The 23,908-nt window shown below is 36.2% G+C and overlaps 1 protein-coding gene across 1 annotated transcript in view; it reads right to left on the reverse strand.

Moving 5' to 3' along the window:
* The window catches only part of PXDNL (peroxidasin like), a 570,999-nt gene that overhangs the window by 178,135 nt on the left and 368,956 nt on the right, over positions 1 to 23,908 (reverse strand). The window contains exons 6-7 of the mRNA XM_036767090.1: positions 19,847 to 19,918; positions 380 to 549 (exon numbers count right to left, since the gene is read on the reverse strand). Of these exons, the coding sequence (XP_036622985.1) occupies positions 380 to 549; positions 19,847 to 19,918 (242 nt within the window). The remainder of the gene's footprint in view (positions 1 to 379; positions 550 to 19,846; positions 19,919 to 23,908) is intronic.

Raw genomic sequence — 23,908 nt, forward strand, 5'->3', positions numbered from 1 at the left:
AAGTTATATGTAGAAGATATATTGGATTCCATGTCCTCTGGAGGAGCAGGGGGGTGGGGAAGGAAGAAAATCTGGAACTGAAAATCATGCAGAACTGAATGTTGTAAACTAAAAATAATAATCTTAATTTAAAAAAATGAGGGTGTTGGAAAAGATGTCTAAAGCTTTTTCTGCTCAAAAATCCTATGATTTTAAAGATTTCCTTTAAGAGAAAGACAGCCTATGATGCAAAGAATTATAATTATTCTTTTTTAAAGAACAGCCTATAGCATTTCAACAACATATTTCGGTGAGCAGTTTTCCAAGTATATATCTATTAACAGGTACATTAAAGAAAGAGGGTACATGAAGGCTCTAAGACATCATAGAAAGGACTCACCACAGTTGAATTCATCAGTTGTTAAGGAGGCAACTGATCTCCCTTGAAGGCTTCTGGGATATTCACAGGTTGCAGCTGCTAGAGTGTGGCCATTCTGAGCATAGCCTTTTAAAAGCTGTCCAAGCCATGTTAGATCACAGTCACATATCAGAGCATTGGAATCTAGGCGCCTACACATGGAGACAATTAAAACCAGATCACTGAAATTGTTTTGAATGTATCTTATTGAATAGCATTGCGCTTCCATGTGCCTCATTTTACTCCATGAACAAAGATATGCATTTCAATAACATTTGATAGACAGCTGGGTGGTCTGGTGGCTGGAATGGAGTGAGGAAGACATCAGTTCAAATGCTGCCTCAGAAGTTAACTAGCTGTGTGACCCTGAGCAAGTTACTTAACCTCTGCCTGCCAGCTTATTGGAATCTATAAAATGGTTATGATAACAGCACCTACTTCCCATAGTAGCTTTGATGATCACGTAAGATGATCATACAAAGAGGATCATACAAATACTTTGCAAACATTACAACACCATATATATATGTATATATATATATATATATACATATATATATATATACACACATTTATGTTTTGTATGTATTTATATAAATACATTGGGGAAGAAAATGGCAAACCACTCCAGTATCTTTGCCAAAAAAAACCCCTGAAGTCAGACATGACTAAAAAATGACTGAACTATGAAAACATATACACGCATATATGTATGTACTTTTGTTATCATTACTTTTATTATCATTATTCATGATTTACAAAGCCCCTCATAAAAATTCCTTCATTAAAGTATAGAAAGCCTGGGAACAAAACAAATATGTCCACTCTCTTTAGTATTATTTGATATAGTTCTGAAAATGCTATCAAGAGCAAGAAGACAAAAGAAAGGTATTAAAGAACTAATCATAGGAAAAGAGGAGAAAATCTATTCCTGTTCCTGATATGATGGCTTATTTGGAAAGCCCTGGGGAATCAGCAAATATACTGAGAAAATTAATAGCTTCTGCAAAGGTGCAGACTATAAAATAAATCCTCAAAAATCAACAGCACTTCTATATAATAATAACAAAACATGAAAGCAATAGTAGAAAGGAAATTCCGTTACAAATAGCTGCAAAATGGATAAAATATCTGGAGATCAACCTTCCAATGTACACAAAAGATTTGTGTTGATTCAATTAGAAAGTAATCCTTAAAGAAATAAAGAACAACCTAAATAGCTGAAGGAATACTCAGAGCTCAGAGCTAGACCAGGACAATATAATAAAAATGGAAAAACTACAAAAATTAATTTACACTTTTAATGCTATACCAATCAAATTACCAAAGGAATACTTTACAAAGCTTGATAAATTAAAAACAAAATTCATTTGGAAAAACAAAATATCTAGAATATCAAGGGAAATGATAAAAAGAAGTAAGGATGAAAGGGTAACAACATTTCTATACCTCAAACAATATGACAAAATAGTAGTTATCTAAACCATCTGGCATTTGGTAAATAGAGATATCATCGAACAGATTAGAAAAGGGAGATTCAAAAACAATAGAACTCAATAACCCAGTGCTTGAAAAAGTGTAAAATATTTTACCGAGGGAAAAACTCCCTATTTGATTTTTTAAAAAACTGCTGGGAAAACTGAAAAACAGTCAGGCCAGAAATTAGGTTCACACCAACATCTACTGCTACTTATCAAAATACATTTTAAGTCAATATATGACCATAATATTAAAGATCATACTCTTAAAAAATAGCAGAGAAACAGATCATATACCTCTCATTAACCAAAAAAGAGATACATGCAAAAGATAACATAGATTATTTTGACTAATTGAAACTGAAAAGCTTCTACGATGATATTACTGTATCTAGAATAAGAAGGAAAGTGGTCGAATGGGGGAAAATTTTTTTAAGAAATCTCTCTGATAAGGACTTGGTATTTGAGATATACAAACAATATACATATGTAAAACTAACACCCAAATAGATAAATGGTCAAAGTATAAGAACAAATGTTTCCCAAAAGAATGGCAAATTATTTATAATTACATAAAAATGTTCCAAATTATTAATAATAAGAGAAATGCACATCAAGACAACTCTGAGCTTTCACTTCACAGTATGTCAATTCGCAAAAATGACAAGAAATTTCAATAGTCAGTGGTGGAGGGGTTGTGGGAAGACTGGTACATGAATACATTGTTGGTGGAGCTGTGAAGTAGTATAACCATTTTAGAAAGCTAAAATGACTAAAATGTCATAATACCCTTTGAATCAGAGACTTCATTACTGGGCTTATGCCCCTAGTAATTCATCCATATGAAAAAAGTCCCTCTATACTCCAAAATATTTGTACCAGCACTTTTTGTGATAGCTAAGAGTTAGAAACAAAATAAATGCCCATCAATTTGGAAATGGCTAACCAAATTTGGCACACTAATGTAATGGAATACTACTGTGCTGTAAGAAATCATGTTATGTGGTGAATACAGAGCAGCATGGAAAGATCTATATGAACTGATGCAGGGTGAAGTAAGCTGGGCTAAGAAAACAATATGCACAGTAACTATAACAATGATAACATCAAAAAATCAAAAGTAAACATAAAAAATATTATAGAAATCAAGTGAAACTTGGATGAAGAAATATAAAAAGATACCCACAAACTACCCCTTTGTGGAGGTGGGAGGTCTACAGGTATTATACAATATACTTGTTTTCAGACTTTTTCAATGTGTTGATCAGTTGTGATGACTTTCTTTTCCTTTCGAAAAAAATATTGTCATGTGAGATGGTACTTATGGAACAGGTGGGAGGAATACATGGGATACTATGATAATGTAAGACACAAAATATAAATCAAAACTTAGTTTTAAGTAAATTATAGCAAGACTGATGTAGTGGATTGAGAACAAGCCTGCAATTCAAATTCTGACCAGTGGGTCACACACTGATTGTGTAACCCTGGTCAAGTCTCTTGCCCTTCCAATACCACTCTCCTCCTCAGAAACTTTTTAAAACTATAAATTGCAGAATAATTTGTAATGTGTATTTATAGAGGGAATTTCCTTACTGGCCAAATCATAGGCCCACCCCACCCCAAAAACAAATCCCATTTGTAGATAGATTCTGAGAAATTAAAAGAATTACATAACTACTAAATACCACCATTAGAACTCAAATCTGGGTTTTCTTTCATTAAATACAGCACTTTTTTCACTCTCCCACAATGCTTCTCTGTAACCTGAGCATTTATGAGCTTGTATTGGGTGTTAATCAAAGGAGTTATATGGGGTGGGAGGTTGTTGGCATTTGTTTGGGACTTTATATCTCTAGTTCTAAATCTATGACCTTATTATCTATAGATCAGATGATACAGAACAAATCATGTGGCTCTCTAGGTCTTTAAGTACAGCCCTTTGACTGAATCCAAACTTCACATAAGAGATCCCCTTAATAAAACGATTTGTTTTGCAAAGTTTGGATTCAGTAAAAGGGCCACACTTGAGGACCTAAAGGGCTACATGTGGCCTTGAGGCCACAGGTTCCCCACTCCTGCCTTGGGCTAGTGTGGAAGCCACTTCTATTTAAAGAATCTTTATTGAAGAAGAATCTTTTCTCTTGTTTTCTGGAAAGAGCCAGAAAAAGATGAGATAAAGAATAGTCCTCATTCTGAAAGGATGAAGGGGGATGATGCTTACAGAGTAGCATACCCCTCCCCACAGCCTTGGTAACCTCTTGACCCAAGAATTGATAAGAAAAATGGTGGAGCAGCAAGAATTCCTGAATTATCATGTAGAGGGAGTGGCTAAGGTACAGGGCTATTGCAATCATAATGCCAGAGATGATGGAGCCACATGCATAGTCTCCTAGAAGGTGGAGGTTGAGGAGGAGAGGGTGATGTTCCCGACCTTTTTGTACAATGTAGATTTTCTAAAGAGTTTGGGAACTCAGCCCTCAAAAAGCAAAATTAGTTTCTAGGCAGCACTTAAATAGTTATCTACTATAGAGAGGTAGGACTGTGTAGTGTCATCTCTTTGAGATAACTGCTGATTTATTAATTATGTATATGTCTTGTTTGTAAGTAGTGATGTTATATTTTTCTCCCCCATAGACCATGAACTCTTTAGAAGCAGGGGCTGAGGACTTTTTTGCCTTCTTTTGTATCTCCAGTGCTTAGCAAAAGGGCTAGCACATAGTAGGTGCTTAATAAATGCTTGTTGACTTGACACAGTGGCTAGAGAGCCACAAAGACCTGGGTTTAAGTTCTGTTTCAGACTCATAGTGGTTATTTAACCCTAGGCAAATCACTTAACCTCCTAGTGTTCTAGACAACTCTATAAGATTCTAATTTACAATGAGGGAGCCAACCAGCATTGGTAGAAATGAGTTCTCTAGTCCAGAAGTCCCTATAACAATAATAGAATAAGTCCAGTCCCTGTCTCCAAGAATGCCATACACATCGCATTCAAGAAGTATCTACCGAATGAACTAAATAGTTATTTCCTTTATAGAACTTCTGAGAATTAAAGGCAAAAAGCCAATAAAAAACAATACTTTACAATCTCAAACAACAGATTTTTTCTGTTTTGTTATTTTCAAGTTTTTTCTTTTTTTTTTCAATTTCTCAAAACATTTTCATTTAAAGTTTTGAGTTTCAAATTCTATCCCTCCTTCTCTCTCCTCTCTGCCCTCCCTGAGATGGTAAACAATCAGATACTGTTTACACACATGCAATTATGCAAAGCATTTCTATATTAGTCATTTTGTACAAGACTCAAATAAAAGAAAAAAATAAAAGAAAGTAAAAAATAGTATGTTTCAGTCTCTATTTGATCAGTATCAGTTCTTTCTCTGGAGATGGCTAGTATGCTTTGTCATTACTCCTTTGGGATTGCTTTGGATCATTGTATTGCTGAGAATTGAATTGCTGAGTCATTCACAATTCTTAATCAAACAATATTGCTGTTACTGTGTACAATGTTCTCTTGGTTCTGTTCATTTTACTATGCATCAGTTCATGTAAGTCTTTCCAGGTTTTTCTGAAGTCATCCAGCTTGTCATTTCTTACAGTACAATAATATTCCATTACAATCATATACCACAGCTTATTTAGGCCTTTCCGAATTGATGGGCATTCCTTTGATTTCCAGTTCTCAACCACCACAAAAAGAGCTGCTATAAATATTTTTGTATAAATAGGTCCTTTTCCCTTTTCTTGGATGTCTTTGGGATACAGACCTAATAGTGGCGCTGCTGAGTATGCACAGTTTTATAACCCTTTGAGCATACTTCCAAATTGCTCTCCAGAACTGATGTATCAGTTCACAACTCCAACAACAGTGCATTAGTGTCCCACCTTTCCTACATCTCCTCAAACATCCAACATTTTCCTTTTTTGTCACATTAGCCACTCTGATAGGTGTGAGGTTGTACTTCAGAGTTGATTTGATTTTGTAGTGATTTAGAGCATTTTTTCATACAAGCATAGATAGCTTTGATTTCTTTGCCTGAAAACTACTTGTTCATACCCTTTGACCATTTATCAATTGGGGAATGACTTGTATTTTTATAAATTTGATTCAGTTCTCTATGTATTTGAGACATGAGGCCTTTGTCAGATACACTTGTTGCAAAAAAATTTTCCCATCTTTCTGCTTTCCTTATAATTTTGGTTGTTTTAGTTTAGTTTGTGCAAAATTTTTTTAATTTTATATAATCAAAATTATTAATTTTACATTTTGTAATGCTCTCTATATCTTCTTTTGTCCTAAATTCTTCCCTTATCCACAATTTGACAGATAAACTATTCTACCCTCTCTTAATTTGCTTATGGTATCAACCTTTATCATTTTTATTAATCACCTCATTTGGAAATGAATGGTATCTTTAATGTTCTTTTTTTTGAGGGTGGAAGGCAGGGCAATTGGGGTTAAGTGACTTGTCCAAGGTCACACAGCTAGTAAGTGTGTCAAGTGTCTGAGGCCAGATTTGAACTCGGGTCCTCCTGATTCCAGGGCCACCTAGCCGCCCCAATCATGTATCCATCTTGATCTTATCTTGGCATGTGGTGTGGGATGTTGGTCTACGCTATTTTCTGTCATACTGTTTTCCAAATTTCCCAGCAGTTTTTGTCAAATGAGTTTTTGTTCCAAAAGCTTTGATCTTTTGGTTTATCATATACAAGATTACTATAATCATTTAATTTAATTTTACCCACCACGCTATTTTCCCCTTGTTTATCCCCACTTACCCTTCATCTTTTCACTCCCCACAAGTGTTTTACTGCTGATCACTACCTTCCCCAGAATACCCTCCCTTTTATCAGGCCCCTTTTCTCTTTCTATTATCCCCATTCCTTTTTACTTCTTTATAGGGTAAGATAGATTTCTATATCCAACTGGTCATGTATGTTATTCCCTCTTGAGTCAACTTTGATGAAAGATTTAAACTTTGCCCTCCAAAGCCCACCCCATCTTCCCCCCAATTATAATAGCTCTTTCATGCCTCTTTTATGTAGGATAAGTTGCCCCATTCAATCTCCCCCCTCTTTTTCCAGTGCAATTTTCTTTCTTACCCCTTTATTTTGTTTTTGGGTGTACCATCCCATCAAAGTCACCTTATATCCACCCCGCCTACATATACTCATAATTGTTCTTATAGTAATATAGTTGTTAAGAGTTACAAATATTATCTTGTCATATAAATATGTAAACAATTTAACCTTATTAAATTTCTTAAATTTTCTCTTTCTTATTTACATTTTACCTTTTTATGTTTCCCTTGAGTCTTATATTTGGAGGTCAAATTTTTTATTCAACTCTGGTGTTTTAATTAGAAATGCTTAAAAGTCCTCTATTTAGTTAAATTTCCATTTTCCCCCAGAAAGATTATATTCAATTTTGCTGGGTAGGTGATTCTTGGTTGTAATCATAACTCCTTTGCCTTCTGGTATATCATATTCCAAGCTGTCCAGTTCTTTAATGTGGAAGCTGCCAAGCCCTGTGTAGTTCTGACACTAGATCCACAATATTTGAATTGTTTCTTTTTTACTGCTTCCAATACTTTCTCCTGGATCTGTGAACTATGGAAGTAGGCTATGATATTCCTGGGAGTTTTCATTTTGGGATCTCTTTCAAGAAGCAACGGGTAGATTCTTTTGATTTCTATTTTGCCCTCTGGTTCTAATATATCAGGGAAGTTTTCTTTGATAATTCCTTGAAAGATGTTGTCCAGGCTCTTTCATTTTCTACAATGGCTTTCAAGTAGTCCAATAATTCTTATATTATTTCTCTTGGATCTATTTTCTAGGTCAGTTGTTTTTCCAATGAGAAATTTCACATATTCTTCTATTTTTAAATTTTTTTTATTTTGTTTTATCATATCTTGATGTCTCACAGAGTCATTAGTTTCCACTTGTTCAATTCTAATCTTTAAAGAACTATTTTCTTCAGTGAGCCTTTGTATTTCCTTTCCCATTTGGCCAATTTTATTTTTTAGGGAGTTATTTTCCTTAGTAAATTTTTGTATATCTTTTCCCTGTGCTGTTGACTCTTTTTTACGATTCTCTTGCATTATTCTCATTTCTTTTCCCCATTTTTCTTCTACTTCTCTAATTTTCTTTTTAAAATCCTTTTAAACTCACCCAGGAATTTTTGGGGAGCCTGAGACCAAATCACATTTTTTGAGACTTCACATGTAGCCATTTTGACACTATTATCCTCTTCTTCTTCTAAGTTTATGACTTGATCCTCCCTATCACCATTGTAACTTTCTGTAGTCAAGTTCTTCTTTTTTCCCACTCATTTTTCTGCCTTTTTTGTGTGTGACTTGGGATTTTTATGTGAGACTTGGGCTCTGGTCCTGTACTGTTCCAAGCTTTTTGTGCTGGGGCTCTGGGTCTTACTGCTTGCTTTTGCTGGGCTTCAGGACTTGCTTTCTCTGGAGGGTAGGCTTCCCTGCTGGTTTGAACTGGGGGGTTTATTCTGCTGGCCTGCTCCAGGGGTGGGGCCTTGCTGCTGGGTTGCTATGGTAACAGAGTCTTTTTGGTGGTTGTCCCTGGGGGAGGGATCTTGTTGCTGGTCTGCCCCAGGGCTGGGGCCCTGCTGCTGAAGAGTCTGCTTGTTGGCCAGTCCTAGAATGGGCCTTCACTACTGGTCAGCAATTTGGTCAAGGCCTGGCCAGTGACTTGTGCTGGGGTGGGGAGTCCCTGGGGTGGAGTCTTGCTGCACTACATAGACTGCTCACTTGCCTGGGGGGCTGCTAGTTTGCAGGTGGGAGAGGACTCACTGGTAGATTGTCCCAGGCTTGGAGCCTTGCTGCAGGGCCTGCGCTGTGAGGCTTGCTGCTGCTGCTCTTGGACCTCATTCCCCTCCCACCCCAGTGAGACAGACCTTTCCTGCTGGTCTGGTAAGCTGCCTCCCTGCTCCTAGATCAATTCTGGAGTGGTTTTCTAGTTGTTTGGAGAGGAATCAGAGACAGTTTCAGAAGGTTCCTTCTTCACTGTGCCATCTTGGCACCAGCGCGATTTTTTTGGCACCAGAAGTGATTTTCAAATTTTTCACATGAATTTTCTAAAAGAATGCTATGCTTTAGGTAGGCACTTTATTTGGTCAAAAGAGCTTATCATTGTTCTTGGGCATGGCTGATCTGTTATTGAAAGACTTGCTCTCTTTCCCAATACAGTTACACAATGAATGTATATGTATTTCCTAGGTTTTCAGGTTGCCCTTAAGTAAGGCCATCTGGAAGTTTCTATCAGGCCAAAAGGCCACACTAAGGATGAATAACTTGCTTTTTAAAAGAGTCTCACCCTTTGAATAATCACTTGCAAGTGGTAATATAAATCCCATCCAGATGCTGAAAGAACTTAGTATTTGGGTGATTTATTTTTTGTCAGTGGTGTAGATATTTTCTTAATTCTTTACTTTTCATTTGGCATTATACAAACTCAAATAGCAGCCAATTAGAGACACTCATGGTAAGGACAGCCCCTGCTCTCCTGGCAAAGTTTGAAGCAGAAAAGAATGAAGAGAAGTTGTTATATTTTTCCCCTCTGCCCTAGCCCAGTAAAAAGGGTTTTGCTTAAGCAGAAATACACATGTATATCCCAGATCATCTTACTTGTCTCCTGAAGAACCTGTAAGAGGGTCAAGAAGCAACAGTCAGAACTGAACATGAAACAACTGATTTGTTTAAGATTGGAAAAAGAGTGTGACAAGGTTGCATATTGTCACCCTATTTATTTAACTTATATTCAGAGTATATCATGTGAAATGTCAAGCTGGATGAATCAGAGCCAGAATTAAGGTTGCCAGGACAAATATCAACAATCTCAGAGATGTAGACAATACCACTTCGATGGTAGGAAGTAAAAAAGAATTAAAAAGCCTCTTGATGAGCATGAAAGAGGAGAGTGTAAAAGCTGGCTTGAAACTTAGCATCAAAAAAACTAAGATTACAGCAACTGGCACCATCACTTTCTGGCAAATAGAGGGAGAAGAAATGAAAGCAGAGTCAGATTTTATATTTTTGGGCTCAAAGATCATTGCAAACACGTACTTCGGCCATGAGTTTAAAAGATGCTTTCTCCTTGGAAAGAAAGCTATGGCAAATCTAGATGGCATACTAAAAAGCAAAGATATCACCTGCCAACCAAGGTCTATATAGTTAAAGCTATAGTTTTTCTGTGAGAGCTGGACTACAAGGAAAGCTGAGTGCCACAGAACCAATGCTTTCAAATTGTGGTCCTAGAGAAGACTTCTGAGAATCCCTTGGAGAGCAAAAAGATCAAATTAGTCAATATTTTAAAAATTAATTTAGATTATTCATTGGAAGGTCAAATATTGAAGCTGAAACTTAAATACACTAGCAACATAAGAAGAAGTCGAGACTCTTTGGAAAAGACCCTGATTTGGGAAAGAATGAAGATAAAAGGACAGCAAAGGATGAGATGCTGTATTAGGAGGGCAGAGTTTATAATCTCAAAGAGGATCATAAACATGTCTGAAAGGTTCGGAACCGCCGGATATAAGAAACTCTCAAAGTAGAAGGCAGAAGAATCAAAACATATATTTAGGCTCCACAGTAACCAACCCATGAACCAGCATCCCCATTTTGACATATTAATGAAAAGTTTCCAGGCCCAATAAGTACGCCTTGAAAGAGTAACCAGGAGGCTACAGAGAAGCATGATTGCGTAAAGCAAAATCATACTTCCCCCTCTATGGTAAAAAGATTACCCACTGGCCTGAAGTCTTTGTTCAGCTTCCTCCCGTAGGTCAGCTCTGCTACTGGCAGCTCCTGCTTCAGCTGTGGCTGTGACTGTAGCTATATCAGCCTCTGGCTCCAACGGGAGCTGCTTTTAACCATCCAGCTTCTGCAGGGGTGTAAGGTACGCCAGGGAAAGCACAGGTTCTTTCAATCTGCTTAAGCAAGGTGAAGGGGTTGACCGGGAAAGCACAGGTTCTTTCCATCAGCTTAAGCAAGGGAAGCAAGGTGAAGGGGCCGACAAGCTTACTCCAGTTCAACATACAAACAGCATTCAGTTCAGGGGGAAAAAGCCAAACTAGTAAAGGGCACTTGTTGACTAAGTGCTAAGGAGTCCATTTTTGGTTGCCAATACACTCCACCCCTTGTTATAGGATACATAATTTAATCAGCCATGTATCCTAGAACATACATTGTGATCCAATTACAAAGGAAACTAAAACATATCATTCATAATAAAGCAAAACATATCATTTGGTGATATTCCTAAATATTGGTTTATGATTCAAATGTGATCCACCCCTAGGTCCCAGCAAGATAATCTCTTCAATCAATCCTCCCAAAATAATTATTAATAATTCAAATGTCCACCCCTAGATCCTTGTATCCATTACATAGGATCAATAATATCATAACAATAAAACAACACAGCAAGGATAACACAAAATAAGTAAACAGAACACTCTCATCATTCCCACCCCCCTTGAACGATTGGGGCTCAAAATCTTGGGGTAAGGGGTGAAGGTCTCATTTTCTATAGCTTCTTCTTGCTGAAATTGGATGTAGAGATGGCCCTGTCCCCAAAAAGTCCCATTCCAGAGGTCAGTTCTTTAACGAGCTGGCAGGAATTCCAAGAATGCTATGTGCTTAGGCAGTCACCAGAAAGTGCAGGGTGCTTAAGCCTAAAGGAAACAAAACTAGCAACAACGTTAGCCAAAACAAAGGACAAAAAGAATAGACAAGTATGGACTATTATTCTTCAAATAAAATCATCTCAAGTTTGGTTGAGATTTCAGTTATGCAAAGATCCAACATCAGAGCCAAACTCAGGTGGGAAATGTTTCTTTTCAAAAGGAACATAATGAGGAAGCCAAGAGGATCCCACCCTAGATAGAGACTAAGATTGTCCTCTCAGCCTTTCCCCAGATGTACAAGGAAACACAATGGGAAAATTAAACCAAGAGGATCCCATCCTAGATAGAGACTAGGATTGTCCTCCCAGCCTTTCCCCAGATGTACAAGTTTTCTTCCGTTAATCACACAAGGTCACCTTCACTCTGAGTGGCTTGTGGGCTTGCAGGAGCAGTTCTTATTTCCCTATTTCTCCTGTTATCAAGTCCTTTATCTCTATACATTCTATATAATTCATTGGTTGGAATTCCATCTATCATTTCAAAACCTACCCCTGCTCTCAATAGAGCAGTAAACATTTCTTTCCTTGTTACTCTCCTTTGGCGCCAAGTTTGCTGGTTATTCACCCTTCTCTCTCGAGGAGATCTATCCCTTCCCCAGTCACCTAAGTCATGTAACTGTAAAATCTTATTTATCACTGTTGTAAGACTGTTGTAAGACGGCTCCCTACTTCTCCAAGTAATAAATTCAAAATTAGTTGTTTATAAGCAGGGGGAGCTGTCCTAATTATTAAATTCCTATGAGGCAGTCCCATTGGATCATTGTAATATTTGTCTGCAGTTCCTATCATAATGGCAGCCTTCATTACCTCCTCCTTTAGTCTCATGATACAATCTCTAAGTGAATACCAGGGTCTGTGCTCAGTGGGCCACATAGAATCAGTAGCATATCTCTTATTGCATCCCACAGCGGCTAATGCCAACAGAGTAGTCCTGCTATCACCATCTCCTTGCTGATGATGTTCCCTAAAAGCTTGTTGAACTAGAGGATCATGGCTGATACCTATGAATCTCATGCAGTCTGTCCTATCTACTGATATTCCACTGGCCCCTTGATCACTGAGTCTTACCATCCAAGATATCAATGGTTCTCCTATTCTTTGGCTGAATCTACTCAAAATATCTGTGACCTCTTGCGGTGAGAAATCTTCCTCAATTTCCCTTGTAACTGAATCTTCACCTCGGGTTTCTGTCTTCCTCCTTTGTATGGGTCGAGCCCTTGTCTGATCATTTAACCATCTCCTATTCTCTGTGTGAGGGACATCCTGAACCCCAGTAGTGTTTTGTGCCTCAGCCCCTAACATTGTCTCATTTTCCCCCCACTCACTTCCTCTGCCACCATGGCTAGGACGAAGCAGGCAGTCAGGCTCTTTCTGGGCTGGGTTGAAATGCACTCTGGGCTTTTTTGGTCTCCTGTTGCTCTTAGCCACATTAATAGAAAAGTTCTCATTTGAGTCAGTTTGGTCTCCTGCTATCTGAGATTCCTCTTCTTGCTGTGGGGTAGGAGTGCCCCCATGTCTTTCACTTAATCTCAATCTTTCGTATACTAGCCGGTAGGCTGATAACACTATCCAGCTTTGCCTAGATAGTGATGCCCCTGACTGAATCCCAACTTCTTGTAAACACTTTTCTAAATCCCTAGGATCTCCTCTCCGTAGCCTTGGTTCCCAGTTTTCACAGGGTCCAGCTTTTTTAGCCAATTCTTTTGCTAGGGAGGAATAAAATGGATCCTCCCATCCTGGGATATTCATCTCTTCCTCTGAAATTGTTCTGCTTCTAAATAGAGATCTTATACCTAGCGATCCCATCCTGGTCACCAAATGTATTAGGAGGGCAGAGTTTATAATCTCAAAGAGGATCATAAACATGTCTGAAAGGTTCGGAACCGCCGGATATAAGAAACTCTCAAAGTAGAAGGCAGAAGAATCAAAACATATATTTAGGCTCCACAGTAACCAACCCATGAACCAGCATCCCCATTTTGACATATTAATGAAAAGTTTCCAGGCCCAATAAGTACGCCTTGAAAGAGTAACCAGGAGGCTACAGAGAAGCATGATTGCGTAAAGCAAAATCATACTTCCCCCTCTATGGTAAAAAGATTACCCACTGGCCTGAAGTCTTTGTTCAGCTTCCTCCCGTAGGTCAGCTCTGCTACTGGCAGCTCCTGCTTCAGCTGTGGCTGTGGCTGTAGCTATATCAGCCTCTGGCTCCAACGGGAGCTGCTTTTAACCATCCAGCTTCTGCAGGGGTGTAAGGTACGCCAGGGAAAGCACAGGTTCTTTCAATCTGCTTAAGCAAGGTGAAGGGGTTGACCGGGAAAGCACAGGTTCTTTCCATCAGCTTAAGCAAGGGAAGCAAGGTGAAGGGGCCGACAAGCTTACTCCAGTCCAACATACAAACAGCATTCAGTTCAGGGGGAAAAAGCCAAACTAGTAAAGGGCACTTGTTGACTAAGTGCTAAGGAGTCCATTTTTGGTTGCCAATACAGATGCATAGATAGTGTCATGGAAGCAACAAACATGAGCTTGGACAGACTTGGAAGATAGTGGAGGATAAAAGATTCTGGCATGCTATGGTCTATGGGGTCAGGAAGAGTCAGACCTGACTGAATGACTGAACAAGAACAGAAATATATGTGCATATAGATACAGATGTATCTGATATATATATATTTGTGTGTGTATATATATACATATATGCATATATATGAGTGACCATTTACTCTTCAAATTTATGAGAAACTGTTTTTTTACTGTTTCTAATATCTGACCACAATGTACAGAAACATTATTTTGCATTTCACAAAAATTCTACTTGGTACAAGCAACACAGCCTTTGAGGGCTCGAATGTACATGAAAATAAGCTAGAACCTATAAAAAAAGTCTCACTAAAACATTGTCTGCAAAAAATATCATAGTACTTAATGAAAATATAGGTAACAAATCTGAATACATAACAGAATAATATCCATCTGAACTTCCAAAAGAAGTTTTCAATTTCAAGTTGTTGAGAGAATCCATTGAAAAAGTTAAGGAGACATGAAGCCATCCCAGATCCAAGAAATGGAAATAGTCACTCAGGGAAGTATGGTGAATCTCATGGGATGTCATTAGCAGTTCCCACAATATCCTTATCAAGGCAGAATCTGATACAGCAAGTGAGGGTAGTAGACTCACCATTTCAGAGACTCTTGGAATTCTAGAGCCTTAAAAATCATCCAGTGAAAAAGTGAGTTTTCTGAGGTAATACAGAAAATGGCAGAAATGGGACTGTAACCCAGGTCTCCTGGCTCTCTCATTCTGAATAGCTGATATTACATCCCACTGAGGAACAATATGTATCTGCACTACTACCAAATAATTTAAATTTAGAGAGGGAGAACTATCTTCTTGTCTCTATTTGAAAGTTAGATTATAGCATCCATTTTTTAAAATGGAACTTTTGCTTATGAAATTACATGTAGCAGGGAGGAAAATGCTCAGAATGGGAAGATTTTAAGTTCTGTGCAGAATAATGTTTTAGCCAAGTAGATGTCCTTCCTTTTAGAATAGGTAAACAAACTGTGGTACATGAATTTAATCAGATATTACTGTGCTATGACAAATAATGACTATTAAAAATCAGAGAAGCTTAGGAAGGCTTATATGAACTGATACAAAGTAAACAAAACCAGGGGGAAAGAGATATACAATTACTACTACAATGTAGAAATAACAACACCAAAAAAAAAGGATATTAGATGAGAAAATCTGCCAACCTCCCTTTTTTATGGGGGACTGTGGGTCCTTAGAACACTGTATATAAAGTGAGATTTGGTAGATGTCTGGTCAGTTTTGCTCAAATGCTTTTTTTCATTCTTTTATTTTATTATTTTTATTATTTTATTTTCTGGTACCAAAGAACAGCTTGCTATCTAGGTATGAGAGGGAAGCATACATGCAGAAATGAAAGAGATGTAAATACAAATTGTGTCAATAAACAGTAATTTTTAAAGGGGAAAATGAATCGTAATTTAGCTATAAAAGGCACAGATTGCTTGCTCAGGAAGTGCATTGTCAGGTTCTGATTGTCCTGGATTATTCCTCATCATTGATCACTTTGTTATGTCAGCAGCTTGATTGAAAAATAGAGCAAATTCAGCATTGCTGAGTCCAAAAGTTTATTCATCTGATTAGCACTCTCAGTTCAATGTCTGGTAGTCTCATCAAAAGGAGTTTGCAGTTGCTAAATATGAAAGAGTCAGTTCTCGCTTCAGTGCCCATGTGAGATTCTTATCTACATGAATCGGGGCTAAATGCAAGAAGTGATGGCATGAGAGATCCCTTGGGATGCATTAGAAATGCCAAGCTCTAACAGGCTGTAATGTCTCACTTTCCTTAATTACAACATCATTCACCCGCTGGGTCTTCATGGGCCACATGACACTTTCCTTTCTTTTATGTGTTCTTTTAGTCCTAGTTTTTAATTTTAAAAAATCCAGTAAAATGTTCAGGTCTTTTTTTATTATTATTACAATGACCTGCAATTAAGGTGTCCAAAGTAACTGAAGAATAACAGGAAGGGTGAATTTTTTTAAACTAAATATGGTGAAAATCTGGGCTAGAGGAATCCAGAGTCTGCACTTCTACTGAAAACTGTTTTGCAATGTATGCTATACAATAGTGATGTCAAATCCACATAGAAACTGGGGCCATGAAACTGTGCATAAGGATTCCTGAAGCCTACATGTTGACTCAGTTTTAAAATGAAATTTTATTTGTTTTATTGGATTTTGTTAAATATTTCCCAGTGATATTTTCATCTAGTTTGGGCAGCATTGCAGGACTGCTGACCTTAAAGTCCATGTTGTAGCCAAACTTCTGGAGCAAACTAGATTAAGTCCTTTCTCCAGCAAGCCTCAACCCAAGAAATAACACTTCTTAAAGTGTATTATTAACAAATATCATTAATTTATGAGTATCTTATGATAATTTTCTCATCCAAAGAAGTGTTAAACAGATACGTTGTGAGCTACACATCTGAGAACTCTGCTATACAGTGAGATTGTTCACAAACTTTGCCTAAGAACAAAACATGGAAGTTTGGTTTTTGAAATGCTAGATGACTTGGAAGGAACAGATACATGTTCACAAGAAAGGAGAAGCTTTATTGAACATTTCTTTGGTTTATCAAAAATTGATCATAATAGCTAAGGTTTCTATAGCACTTGAAGGTTTCCAGAGTGCTTTACATACATTATCTCATTTGCTCCTGACAATGATTCTTTGAGGTAGGAGCGGCAGGTATTATCATCCAACCTCTTCTTGCAGCTGAAGCAATTGTGGATCAGAGAGAGGTTAAGTGTCTTGCCCATAAGCGCGAAGTTAAAGAGTGTAAGAGGCAGGATTCCAAGCTCAGCATTCTTTCTGCCACTCTAAGTTACTTCTCTAGGGCTAATTTTGAAATCACTAGGCTCTCAGCATATCCTTAATTCGAATCTGCAGGTGCTATTATGCAAGGTAGAATAGAAAAGAAAGTGATCAGACCCAAACTCTGCCTTCTGATAACTTCCAGTCCAAGACAAAAATATAGAAGCAGTTATTCATTCCCACCTATGTCACATTTTTTGCTTGAAAGAATTTTGGGAGAAAAAAATGAATCATGAAGAATATAATTTTATGTCTGAAAATAAAATGAGAAATCATTTATGCTTTCAGAGTGCCTTTCACCCAAGCATCTGTAAGCACTTTCTAAAAGTCATCGCATTAATCTTCACAATACCTCTGTAAGGTAGTGTAGAATCCAGAATTCTATTGTATACATGGAGAAACTGATGTCAGGTGACCCATAAAATGTCATACATATGGGCATACTTGATGACATTAAAAATAGAACTCAAACTCCTTTCTCCCATTCTAATGTTTCAACCATTAAATCATATGGCTTTGAGATTGCTAAAATGCTTCCAAATAATTTTGAAAATGGAATTATATTCATCTGTAGGTATAATTCATTCAGTTGATTTTTTTCTTTAACTTTGCTTCAATCTTGAAAAATCTCTATTGTGGCCTTAAACAGTGGAAATTACTTAACCATTATGACTCAAGCAACTATTAATTTATCAAATCATAGACAGCCTCAATCAAGGGAGTTTCCACACTGTAAGTTCCTCATCTTGACAAAATCATAGATCCTTCCAGAATTTTGATATTATGGCCTATAAGTAGTATAAAAGATTTAAGACAGGAATAACTAGCTACACTATAGTACTCATTCTGTCACTGACAACAGAGTTCACAGCAAGTTCTTTACATTGATTTCTTATCTGTAAAATAGAGAAGACACTTTCTACCTCACTGACATTGAGACTATATAAAACACTTTGAAATCTTTGGAGTAATAGTAGACTTTGCTTAAAACAAACACAGCCAGATTGCTCTATGACCCACTTTCTCTTGGACATTTATTAGTATTTATATTTTGTGTTCCTATATCACACAATGAAAAAGTTTTAATCATATGAACTAGTGTGGGGGGGGAATATTAAGACATAGAAAAGGCAAGGTGTGAGTGGGGGGGATGGGAGGAACCTCTGGAGAAAAGCTAAAAAGTTATATTGACAACAAGTTGTGTTTTCAATAAGATGTGTAGGAGATTAAATCATCAGTTCTAAGAGATGTCATTATATAATAAATTCTCTCCTAAGCTATAAGCCTCAAATTAAGCAGGGACTGTGTCTCAACCATATTTGTATCCCTTCCAATAGCTAGTTGGCAGGATACACTGAACATACCAGGTGACTTTCTTTGCATCCTCAGGGCCTACAACAGTGTCTGGCACATAGCACATAGTAGGTGCTTAATAAATGTTTTTGACTAATATTTTCTTAATTGAAGTGTACTGAACTGAGTAATACCTGAAATTACCAAGACAAATAAGTAAAGACAATATGAAACTCTAAAAAAAGGGAAAACATATCCCACTAATAACTGAACAATCAAATTCAATAAAGAAGAAATTGGACACGTTGGATGAAAATAATACAAATATCAGAAGACCCTATAAGAAAAGATGCTTGAGTGTTGGTTGAAGAAACATCATTGACATTTCAAAAGAAATTCTCTTCACACTTTTCACTGGATTCTGTATTTAATAATTTTGATGAAGCAAGCAAGCAAAAAAAAATCTTGACTTTTGTTAAGAGTCCTAGTAAACATAGATTTAGACAAATAGATCAAAGGTAGAGAGACATGTAAAATTTCTTTATGCATAGTATATAGGCCCAAAGTACACTGTATCAAAAAAAAATCATGATAGATTACCCCAGTTGTGTTTGCCTTAAGAATTACCAAACGTGCTAAGAGAAAAAAAGAAAAAGAAAGAAATGCTATCTAAGAAAAGGCATCATTAAGAGAGGTGAGAATGAAGCAAAACCTTTCTTTCACTGATAATCTCTAACATTTGAAAAGGTTCATAGTATTGTCTCCTGGCACCAACTCACCAAAAACATTACTATTTTACTCTCGTTGGCTTTTGCTTAGCCTTCACACTCTCTTGCCCATGAGTCTTTTTTCCAGCAGCGGACACATTCAGATAGCTGGCAAGGCTCAAGTTGTAACCTAAGGCCACCAACAGATGTTCTTTTGTTTGCTTTCTGCAATGTTCTCCATTACCTAGAACTATGGAGTGGAAAATCCATATCTTTGTCATTCATCTAACAGCCGAAGCTTGGATTTGTGTGTATGAGGGAAAAATACAAGGGCACATATAGAAAAAAAGGATAAACCAAGAGAATAGAAAGGGTGTAGAGAAACAGTGATCCACAAGGAAGAGGATCTGAAAGAGGAAAGTTTAATGGAGAGACAGAAGAGAATGAGGAAAAGGGGGATTGAAATAAGGAACATTCTAGAAAATTAACTGAAGTTAGTCATACAATTCCTTTGAAACTCTAGAGTATTGTGGCATTGCTTTTTGTTCCTAAGGAAAGTTTAAGGAAAGAAAGATTAGAAAGTTTTTAGATTTAATAAGGGATCATTGGAGAAGAAATATGGTAACAATCATATAACTCAGATTTATGAGAAATAGCAGATTGATTATAGTTCCATCTGTGACAAACCATCTCAAATATCTTTTTCTCCACATAACTAGAATAATCTGAAACATTTTTCTACCTAATACTCCAAAGTTGCCATCACCTTTCAAAATACAGAAAGGTAAAGGAAAGTCTCTTCTTTTTATTCTATTTTATTACAATTTTCATTTACGAGAAAGTCTTAAAAACTTACAGTCTCTTCAGTGAATGCAGATTAGAAAAGCTCCCAGCTGGGATTTTAGACAATTTATTGTTGTGCAAAAATCTGAAAAATAGAAAATGCTTAATCAAAATAAAATAATAATAAGATTTTAAAACAGATATTATTCTCCAAAGGATGAAACATTTTAAAATTAAAATTATTCCCCAGAAATGTATAAGGATAAGTGTTAAGTATCTGTTTAAGAAGTATGTATCATCACCAATATTATTCAATATTGCATTAGAAATGCTACCAATAAGAGAAGAGAAAGTACTTAAAGGAATCGTAATGGGCAATAAGGTAATAAAACTATCTCTTTTGCAGACAAAATGATTACATGCATTGAAAATCCTAGAAATCTAACTAAAAAGCTATTTGCAAAATTAATAATTTTAACAAAGTAGCAGGATATGAAATAAATTAACATAAATCATCAGCATTTGTACATAGCACCAACAAAATCCTGCAAGAAGAGATAGTAAGAGATACCCCATCTAAAATAATTGTAGACAGCATAAAATACCTTGGAGTGTACCTGCTAAGAAAAATCCAGGAACATATGAACATAAAAATAAAACAATTTTTATACAAATAAAGTCAGATTTAAATAGTTGGAAAAATATTAATTGTTCATGGGTGACCAGAGCCAATATAATAAAAACAGTAATTCTACCTAAACTAATCTACTTATTCAATACCATCCCAATTAAATTTACATATGTATGCATATATGTATATGTATGTATACATATATATAATAGATGTAGAAAAATAGCAAAATTCATTTAGAATAACAGAAGTCAAGAATACCAAAGGAAACAATTTTTAAAAAATAAAGGAAGGAGGTTTAGCAGTACCAAATTTTAAACTATGTTATATGGCAGTAATTATCAAAACTACCTTGTACTGGCTAAGAAATAGGTAGATGAGTGGAAAAGAGTAGACATACAATACACATTAGTGAATGATTATGGTAACCTTATGTTTGACAAGTGTAAAGATTTAAGTTTGGGAATAAGAATTCACTATATGGAAAAAACTGTTGGGAAAACTAGAAAGCAGTCTGGCAGAAATTGAGTATAGACCAATATCTTACACCATTTGCCAAGATAAAGTCAAAATGGATACATGATCTAGATGTAAAGGGAGATATAAGTAAATTAGAAGAACATGGAACATATTACCTATCAGACTTATGGAAGGAAGAAACATTTATGAATAAACTAGAGATAGTATTGTAACATGCAAAATTGATGATTTTGATTATATTAAATTCAAAAGGCTTTGTACAAATAAAACTAATAGAGCCAAGATTAGAAGGAAAGCAAAAAAATTAGGGGAAAATTTTTATAGATAGTGTCTCAGATAAAGGTCTCATATCTCAAATAAATAGAGAATTTTGTCAAACTTATATTCATCAATTGACAAATGGTCAAAGGATATAGACAGGCAGTTTTTCAATGAAGAAATAAAAACTACATACAATCATAAGAAAAATGCTCTAAATCATTATTGTTAGGGAAATGCAAATGAAAACAATTTTGTGATATTTCATACCTATCAGACTGGCTAAAATGATGGGGGGGGAATTACAAATATTGGAGGGAGTATGGAAAAAAATGATACACCAATACACTGTTGGTGGAATTGTGAACTGATTCAACCATTTTGGAGAACAATCTGGAATTATACACAAAGAGTTATAAAACTGCGTATACCCTTTGGCCCAGCAATACCACTATTAGGTCTGTTTCCCAAGGTGATCAAGAAAAAAGGAAAAGAATCTATATTTTAAAAATATTTATAGCTGGTCTTTTTGCAATGGCAAATAACTAGAAATTGAGGGGATGTGCATCAACTGGCAAATGGCTAAACAAGCTGTGGTATGACTGTGATGGAATACTACTGTGCTATAAGACATGATGAGCAGGTTGATTTTAGAAAAATATAGGGAGACCTACACAAAATAATGAAGAGGAAAATGAGCAGAACCAAGAGAACGTTGTATATAGTAACAGCAATGTTGTTCAAAGAATAACTGTGAACAAGTATATAGTAACAGCAATGTTGTTCAAAGAATAACTGTGAACAATCAAGTTATTCTGAGCATTATAAATATTCAAATCAACTATGAAGGACCTATGAAGCTGGAAGATGCTATCCACCTCCAGAGGAAAAACCGACACATAGAAGTATGAATAGTATGGCTTTACTATGGAAAAGAATGGAATGGAAAGGAATGGAATGGCATGGCATGGCATGGCATGGCATGGCATATAATAGAATAGAATAGAATAGAATAGAATAGAATAGAATAGAACAGAACAGAACAGAATAGAATAGAATAGATACATATATGTGTATGTGTATATCTGTCTCAAATGGTGGCCTTCTCATGCAGGGTGCAGAAGGAAGGAGGGAGACAGTTTGGAATTTAAATGTAATATGAAAAATATGTTTTTAAAAAAGGAGTATTGGGGGCAGCTAGGTGGCGCAGTGAGTAGAGCACTGGCACTGGAGTCAGAAGAACCTGAGTTCAAATCCGGCCTCAGACACTTGACACAAGTACTAGCTGTGTGTCCTTGGGCAAGTCAGTTAAGCCCAACTGCTCTGCCAAAAAAAAAAAGGATTTATCAAAGGCCTACTATGTATGTATAGAAGACTAGACTGTTGGACTTAGATTCAAGGAGACCTGAGTTTGAAAGCAACCTCGCACACTTAATAGTTGTGTAATTCTGGGCAAATCACTTAACCTCTCTGTGAGTCAGCTTCCCCATCTGTGAAAAAAGGGAGTTTAATTTGGTTGACCTCTAAGGTCCTTTCTAATTCTCAATCTATCATCCTATGCTTAGGCATTGAGTTGAATCTTAGAGTCAGTTGTTCCTCTCCACAATGTTAGCACAGATTACTAAACAGCCAAATTCAGGATCCCACTTTCTGTTTCAATATCTGTCCAAATATTTGGATTACGGTCTTGTCACTCTGAGTTTCATTGTCTTTTACTTAGTGAAAGATACTTCCTGGTAAGCAGTGATCCATAAAAATGAGATTTTGACCACATCCCAACAGGACATCATGGGAAACAGACAATGCTTTTGCTAAACAATATGCAACAATTGAAAACTAATGAGGTGTTAGAGGTTTACAGCTTTGGAGTCATTAGTGAATCCTGTTGGGCTAGTAGGTGATGATCTTTTAAGAAACCTCCCACTTTATTTTCAGTTGATTGAGCACTCTCAGCAGGGTTATTGAACTCACTGGCTGTGGCACAACTGATTCTAACTGTTTGTAGTTATTAAAAACCCTATGCTACTTTGCAGCAGAATAAGGTTTTAAAGTTCAGGGTATAATAGTCTCTGCTGGTTTAGTATTAGTAAATGCAGATTTTTTTTTGTATGTTGACTGTTTAATGTATATTATCATCAGTATAACAGAAATATCTAAGAATGATTAGCTACCTTGTAGAATCTATTTGAGACATTTAAATTACTCAGAAAATATTGCATATGTGCATCAACTGTATTGACTCTTTCAAAGAAATAAACCATGAAAATGCCAAATAGCTATATGTTTTAATAGACATGTCAAACAGAGGAATGATTTTCCTTTAGAATACCAAAAATAACAGAAATCACATCATAAAGCAATTTTACAATTATCTTAATATATCTCAATTTCCTTCAAATTCTGAGCTTCTTTGAATTAGCATTCTAAGATAAATATATGCATATTTATACATGTATCCATTATATCATATGTGTATACACGCATATTATACATATCACATATAAATAAAATATAACTATATATTAATAAAATATTTGCATATAAATATGTGTACACACATGTATCATCATTCCTTACTGTGCATGATGTCAGTACCTTTTTCCTCTTTATTTGTGAAGAATTTCATAAAGTTATGAAGAAGGATTACTTTGGACTGAAATTACTTGACTTATGTCCCAGGGTCAGCAAAGTATTTTCCAAAAATGTCAGAAGAGAAAGGTCTGGGCCCTTCCTCCTGAACTGCTTTGGCAGGGAAATAAAAATCAA

Source organism: Trichosurus vulpecula, chromosome 1, assembly GCF_011100635.1.
Source record: "Trichosurus vulpecula isolate mTriVul1 chromosome 1, mTriVul1.pri, whole genome shotgun sequence".
NCBI lineage: Eukaryota > Metazoa > Chordata > Mammalia > Diprotodontia > Phalangeridae > Trichosurus > Trichosurus vulpecula.